Source organism: Thermobia domestica, chromosome 14, assembly GCF_964235325.1.
Source record: "Thermobia domestica chromosome 14, izTheDome1.hap1.1, whole genome shotgun sequence".
Taxonomy (NCBI): domain Eukaryota; kingdom Metazoa; phylum Arthropoda; class Insecta; order Zygentoma; family Lepismatidae; genus Thermobia; species Thermobia domestica.
Window position 1 is genome coordinate 114,752,739 of NC_137467.1, and position 7,695 is coordinate 114,760,433.

Sequence of the window (7,695 nt, forward strand, 5' to 3'; positions counted from 1 at the left end):
ACTTAGGTAACTACCCAGATATCTAGTTTGTATAAAACTATTGCGATAAACTGAACCTTATCAATTATTATATCTGAGTGAGTAAATAACAGTTTATAGTAATTTAACATAGTTATAATTTATGTCTTCTCGTTCCCATGAATGAATAGACCTACATACTAATTTCTGGACTATTCACTTCCCCGAATATTTTGTGGCTTTAATACGTTGTAGCATATCATGAGTTATGGAAAATGTGTAATATAACATTTCTTCTATACTTCAACAACCTTCTCAATTCTGGAATTGAGCAAGAAATGTAAGAGCATTACATTTACAATTCTATTGTTTAGAAAACTCTTGTTTTCATGTCTGGCTTATACAATAATACGTACATTTTCAGAAAACATAATTAAACTCATTCAAAATGGACAAAGAAATGCTAATGTTAATTTTAAATTTCGCAATGTTTTGAAAATTGTAAGAAAATAGGGTTGCGACTGAGGAGGATAAAAGCATCAAAATTTTAATAGGCATAACATATTTGTTGACCTCAAAGTCGGACAACTCATACGCGAGAAAAATGTTGCGTCTTCAACACTATCCGTTGTCTTGTTCAAGTGTTGGTTACTTCTTGTCAAAACCTGTGAGATTGTCAGTTAATTATCCAGAATGTACAAATTTCCTACATTTTTATTTTTTATTATGTTCTTCCTCGTATATTGTGTCTCGTCTCTAACAATACAAGACAGAGTCCGTCGAGTTGAGACACGACTCATGGAACGGGCAGGACTCATGGATGGACATACAGAGAGAAAGCCATACAAATGCTGGATGAGAAGAACGGCTGGAAACACTAATAACAATAATTATAATTACGATGAATGTTGTAGTAACTCTTCCTCACGTCAATTACATGCCAATGACGCGGTTGTAACGCTTTTGAATACACATACAGGTATATTTTTATCCATAAAATATCATGTTTGAATTTCCTTTGTCAAATTACTTTTAACTGCGATTCGTGGAACGGTAGAATCGGTTCATTCCCGTTGTGCCTACTTCCCGTTCTGCCTACAGACCCTCCAGCACTTTAAAGAAAATATTTTTAATTATCTTATCTCTAGGCAGAACGGTAATTCCCGTTGTGCCTACTTCCCGTTGTGCCTACTCTTTCGAGACGGGGAATTATGTGCAGGGAGGAATTTTTGTAGGGAATATTTCTTTAGTATTTCTAAAAGCTTCTGTAAAAACAACCACCACCTCTACAAGTTTCATCATACATGGAAAATTGGTTGACTCAGTTGCAAGAATGTTAGACATTGTATGTGAAACAAACATTAAAAAAAAAAAAAGAAAAAAAAGATCTAATATCAAGCAATTTCAGAACAAAATTTTATTTGGGTTTCCAGTAGTTTACCTCCAGCATGCTAAGACTTGCAGTACTAAAAAATGCCACAGTTCACATCCCCAAGACATGTCTGGCCAACTATTAAACAAACAACGCAAGAGGATGCATAAGGCGGCCTTTAAAAAGAGTGTTTGTCTCCATCATATCTCTTTCCTCGAATTGATTGATTCAGTTGCCAGTAACCCGTTTGACATTGTATCTGAAACGAACACGAAACAGACTTACTTCGGGCTAATATCAATTCATTTCACAACCGAATTTTAATCGGTTTTCCAGTAGTTTATCTCCAGCATACTAAGGCTTGCAGTACTAAAAAGTGCCACAATTCACATCCTCAAGACATGTTCGGCCATACATTAAACAAACAATGCAAGAGGATGCATAAGGCGGCCCTTTTGAAAAAAAAGAGCCTTTGTCTTTTACATCACTGCTCCTTCTTTGGCATTACCTTAACAGGTAATTTGTCTTCTAACACGATTCTATACTACATGCAATGTTACATATACTTATATTGTCAATGTAAATACTACATATCGTCAATGTTAATACCATATATCGTTAATATAGCCAATATATTTAAAACATCTCACCATCACTGTTCTAAATGCAAACAGTATGCAACTGCATCTGTGTAAGCCACCAAGTCTATTACATGTGATTCCAGACGTGCCTTCAATGATTTTATTTTTTGTTCAATTCGCTTATATTTCAGCTTTGGTTCCTTCGGCTTTTTTCCTACCTCCAACATCAGCATACAAGCTTCATTCTCACTCTGTTCTTGCTGCAACAGCTGTACAAATGTAAAAATATTTGGATGTTCTCTTGTCAGTTTTCTGTTTATTTAGAGTGCCAGCCCTCTACAACATTATTTGTTCTTCCCTCAACATTATCATATTGGTTCCATATATCTCTGGAAAAGAGAGAAACATTAATTACATAAAACAAATCAAAGCTTGACAATAGACATTCAACAACGATTGGAAGTTGCATGTTAACGTCTGTCGTAGATAACGTTAAGGATAACGTCTGTTGTTTGTTGTTAGTAACACGGTAAATTTATAAGTATTCAGTTTTGTAATCATTACACTAGTATAGAGTTAATTTCAGATCTCTGGTATGAGCAGATTAAAATTTCGTATTGGCATGCAGATCTCAGAAATGATTTTTTATGGAATGAGAATAATAATTACGCTTACCACACTCCATTAAAGACACTATGCACCATTTCATATCCAGACACTTCTGAGCTCACAATTGTAGAACACATAGGCAATACAACAATGACAAACGAAACTAATGGAAAAACATAAAGGACTAAAATGACCGAATGAGCAGGCCTATATATGAAATACTAATCACTGCTAACGTAGATTTCGTTTCCCAAACGAAAACCACATATATTTGAAAAAAAAATCAAACGAAAAACAGATAGTGAAATAGCGTAGAAAATAAGGTAACTACTATATCGTACTTACTTTGTGAAAATGGCGTCTGCATCGTCCAGCCATGTTTCGACTAAATAGTCATGAAACTTCTCTGCGTTTTGTACTTCCGGGGCATTTTCCTGGAGATGCAGGAACATGTCACCCACTTGCTCCACTGGCACAAGTGGTAGTGCAGCAGCACGTCTTATCCACTTCCTGACCTCTTTGTCTTCTTCATAAAAAGTGGACAACCCCAATGACTGAACTTTCCTCCATAAACATTGGGTGTAATGGAAGAAACACCCACGAATGGCTGCATCCGGAAAAACACCAGTAACGGCATTGATTACCGCTCTTTCAAAGTCTATAATCACTGTAGTAGGATTAAAGGAAAGACCATTTGCAGAAGCCGCATCTTTAATGAGAAGCAGCATCCTACGATAGTCTTCCTCTTTCTTAGAAGGCAATAAACAAAATAGAAACGGAAAAGTCTGCCCCAAATATGTCCCATGTATGGTGTACAGCTGCTGATATATACGGGGAGCTGCTTTAAAAGTACCATCCATCCAAACTGTCTTTGTGGTTGAAAGCTTCCGTAAATTTCCGGTTGTCCCAAAGACCTGCAGAATATAATATTAATATTTAGCTCCCCTAATATATTGATAATTATTAGTGTATTAGCTAATTAACATATTAACAAACTTATTAAATTCAAACAAAATATATATTTAATATTGAATTTTCAGACATGCTGCAAGCTTGAAGTGTGATGACCAGCATACTTAATTCTAGCTAAAAATTTAAGGATGCATACTTGAATGTTAAAGTTATCTAAAGCTCGTGCCCAGAATATAATACAATTGAAATCCCTTATTTGAATCAGTTAATTGTATTAGTACCCCTCTGGCTCCAAAACTAAACTTTGAGGATCCTATTAAGTAAATTCAAACTAGATGATATTAATTAATGTCTGTAAACTTAACACTGCTAACATTAAGTACTTTACGAAAGTTATTGTAATTAAAATTGAATAATAATAAATTCAGTTACCAATAATCGATCAGAATCAACACCATCATCAATTAAGAGAAATTCCTCTCCTGTTAATGTCTGTCTCCACCTGCCCTCTAACCTAATACAATTTCTTGTTGTGGGAAGTTCAGGCCTTTCTGCGCTTCTACAGTTATACAGGGTATGTTTAATTCCCTCAAATGTTGGAAAAGCGGCTGCAACCTCTTCCTGTATCCCTTCCTTTGCAATCACTTCTCTGAAGATAGAAACAAATGAAATAAATAAAAAAAAATACATGAATAGTTTCGTTAAAATTTACCTGCAAAATACATTCATCTGACTAGTGCAATAAGCTTGAAGTCAAAACTTGTAAACTGAGATTATTTGTACTGCTAACTTGAACTTGTATCACACGACTAGCGAGATACTAGGCCACTACCTTCAAGAAACTGACTTCAGTTTACCCAGATCAACTATTTGGTGTCTCTTAACGTAATGTTAAAAAACGAAAGAAAAAAGTAGTTAATTTTTAACTAGAAGATAGAACTAACCAATAAAATAACTACTCATTTAAAAAGAAAATTTAGTCTTACCTGTAAACTTTTGGAACTGCATCTACAGGATTCTCGGACACTTTACACTTCATCCTGTCTATTAAGCATCTTGCTTCAATTTTGCTCCTTTCTGTTTCATGAGAGTGTACTCCACTCTTTGATAAAACATCGTCACCCAAAACAACAACTGTCGCTTTGCACCCACGTGTACATTTCCAATATGTCTTTTCTTTACTACGTCTATTAATCCGGTATAAGAACCCTTCGTACGCGAGCACTTTCCCCCCGTATTTCGAACTGACAAATTCTGCCATTCTGTGCTGCTTACTATTCCTATTGATACTTATAAAGTGACAGATTAAAAATTTGAATTGAATTTTATACAGATTACTGTCTCGATCTCAGAACTTTCACTTTTCGAAGCCGTCAGGTGTTCTGAACGCTGATTGGCTACCGGTGAACACAGTAGCCAATCACCTTCAAGAGTACCAAACTGAAACAAAATCTTATAAATCCCTTTCCCCAGGCACGTAGCCAGGATTTCGTGAAGGGGGGGGTCCGTGACATGAAATACTGTGGTCATCCCAAAAGGGGCTCGATCATTCTAAACTATTTTACTGGAACATATATTGGTTCGTTTAGCCAGGATTTCGTAACGGGGGGGGGGGGGCAGAGTGACATGAAATTATGAAGGCCCAGGAGCTCGATCAATCTAAACTACTTTACTATCAACATACATTTGGTTGTTAGGACAATAAAATGAGGATATGTTGGCAAGTATTTTAATAACAAACTATGAAGAAATTTCTAGCAAAATAATAAAAAAAAGTATTGAAAAAGATTTTACAATATTTACGTCCTTTTCCTGTTTATTCAAATATCACAATTTTCCTTTCGTTATGACCTCAATTATTATAAAAAGTACTTACTCAATACTGTCTTGTAAACTATCTTCTAATATAAATAAAATAAAGAGTTTGTTTGAGTGAGGCTCAGGCCCCAGATCAAGAAGAAGCGTTTTTTTAAATTTCTAAACAGGGGGTCTCAGAGGGCGTTTACCGGAACCGGTTTGGGAACCATACAAATTGACCGAGAGTTACCAAATTTTAGTCACGAATACCTTGGTCCAGGCTCCAGACCAGATTTAAATGTTTTTGTCGAAATTCGAACCAGGGGGGTCTCAGCGGGGCGTTTACCGGAACATGTAAAAGTAGTAGAAAATGACCGATATTTATTTATTTATTTAACAATCACCAGATACAGCTCAGAGGCCATTTACACTGGTTATCCAACAACATTAACAACGGAAAGGATTTGGGAAGGTATCGGCCAGGGCCTGTTTAGTAGGTACCATCCCGGCATCTGCCTGGTAGGACTGAGGGAAACCCTGGAAAATCTCAGGATGGTCGGCAGCAGGATTCGAAGCCACGACCTCTCGAATGCGAAGTCAACGCTCTACCACTTGAGCTATTAGTATCGAATTCATATTTTCGCGGTCGTTGAAATCAATGGTGAAACTCGGATCGCATTAACTTCCAAATTCACGCTATTCGGCTCCGGGCCGGGGGTCGCCGGAGGGGAAAGACATAAAAGTAATCCAAAATGATCGACATTAGTGTCAAATCCATAGTTTTCGCGGTCGCTGAAATCAATGGTGACATTTCCATTAGCGATGACGTGCAAATTTAGTTACAATTGTATGCGGGCTGGGAGTCAGCGGGGGGTGGATACCGAGACATGTAAAAAATAGCCCAAAATGACCGATATTAGTATCAAATCCATAGTTTTTGCCGTCGCTGAGATTCATGGTGATACTCCCACATGCTTCCAAATACAGCCCCTGTGGCGAAGCATGTGTATGTTCAACTAGTTTTACAATATATACGTTCCTTTCTCTGTTGAATCAAATGCTAACAGAACTTTCTTTCAACATAAATTATTGTTTTTATTATTCCGTCAACTATTGTCGGTTCCAAATGACAGGTTACAGGAGCAATAGAAAATTGTCCTTGAAATAACATGTTGGATACTACAAGGATGCGATGACAAAAAATTATGATTTAAAATGTCCAAGGTGTTACACAACGGCACTATGCTTTCGAAAGCTTGAAATCTCCCTGACTAGTAGCAGAAATTCTGAGAATTCCATAACTTTTCTTGAAATTTCAAATTCCCTGACTCTTCCAGAATATCTCGCTTACCTCGCCACCATATTGGAAGTAATACAAATTTCCTCATAAGAAAGAGTAAGCAAAAGCTTCCTGTAGTTTTCTTTTTAATTTTTAACGGTGATCCTTCATTTCATTTTGTCATTTCGTCATTTCATTTTGTTTTATCCTTCCTTAATTTTTTCATTTCTGGTCTCGAAGGGGGGGGTCCGGACCCCCCGGACCCCCCCTTGGCTACGTGCCTGCTTTCCCTCCCCGATTATCTGACCTTTTGATTTGAGTTGAAACTCTACAAAAACATTCAATTATGATATTTGTATTTTGTATTCCTGCTATTTACATTGACAATATAAATATGAAAATAGAAGTATGTATGATATTATGGCATATAGTATAGAATCACGTATAGAAGACAAATCAGCTGATAAGATGATGCCGAAAAAGTAATTTTAATGTAGGAGACTAAGACCCTTTCTTAAGGGCCCCCTTATGCATCCTGTTGCATTAGCCCTATTTGTTTAATATATGGCCATCAAACATGTCTTAAGGATGTGAACTGTGGCACATTTTACGTACTATGAGTCGTAGCACGTTGGAGATGAAATACTGGAAAACCGAATAAATTTTTTTTGTGAAATGACTTGATATTAGACCGAAATAAGTTTATTTTCTTGTAACTGAATCAATTAATTTTCCATTTCTCTGTAAGTATTAAAAAAACACATCTCTACTAAAGTAGACGTGAATAACGCTGCTAATAACAAAACTGTACCTAGTCATTTTTTCTGAGAAGAGCAAGTAAGATAACATTTAAAATATATGATGAAATTTAAAGGAATAGTTATTCTTCTTACAGAATCTATTAGAATTACTAAAGAAAAAATCCCTAGAAAAGATCCCTCCCTGCACAGAATTCCCCGTCTCGAAAGAGTAGGCAGAACGGGAAGTAGGCACAACGGGAATTACCGTTCTGCCTACAGATAAGATCATTAAAAATATTTTCTACAAAGTGCTGGAGGGCCTGTAGGCATAACGGGAAGTAGGCACAACGGGAAGACACCGTAGAATCAGATTTGAATAAATATTATCATATAGATGAAAATAATAGTCTAAATATTGTGTTCTATTTTATTTTGTATGCGTTCTAC

General features: G+C 36.2%; 1 protein-coding gene across 1 annotated transcript; it reads right to left on the reverse strand.

Moving 5' to 3' along the window:
* Nucleotides 1–254: 254 nt before the first annotated feature.
* LOC145669963 (uncharacterized) lies at nt 255–4,693 on the reverse strand. Its single transcript, XM_081738306.1, has 4 exons — nt 4,419–4,693; nt 3,865–4,081; nt 2,866–3,434; nt 255–279 (listed from the first exon to the last, which is right to left on the reverse strand). The coding sequence occupies exons 1-4, from the start codon at nt 4,691–4,693 to the stop codon at nt 255–257; spliced, it is 1,086 nt and encodes a 361-aa protein (XP_081594432.1).
* Between the last annotated feature and the right edge of the window lie 3,002 nt (nt 4,694–7,695).

What these genes read in the sequence shown, in the direction of transcription:
- LOC145669963 (XM_081738306.1), bottom strand. Translation starts at nt 4,693, where the DNA reads ATGGCAGAATTTGTCAGTTCGAAATACGGGGGGAAAGTGCTCGCGTAC. An exon ending in TTGATTCTGATCGATTATTG is followed by an intron (nt 3,435 to 3,864) that starts GTAACTGAATTT and finishes TATATTCTGCAG; the next exon opens with GTCTTTGGGACAACCGGAAA. An exon ending in GCAGACGCCATTTTCACAAA is followed by an intron (nt 280 to 2,865) that starts GTAAGTACGATA and finishes GCTCAATTCCAG; the next exon opens with AATTGAGAAGGTTGTTGAAG.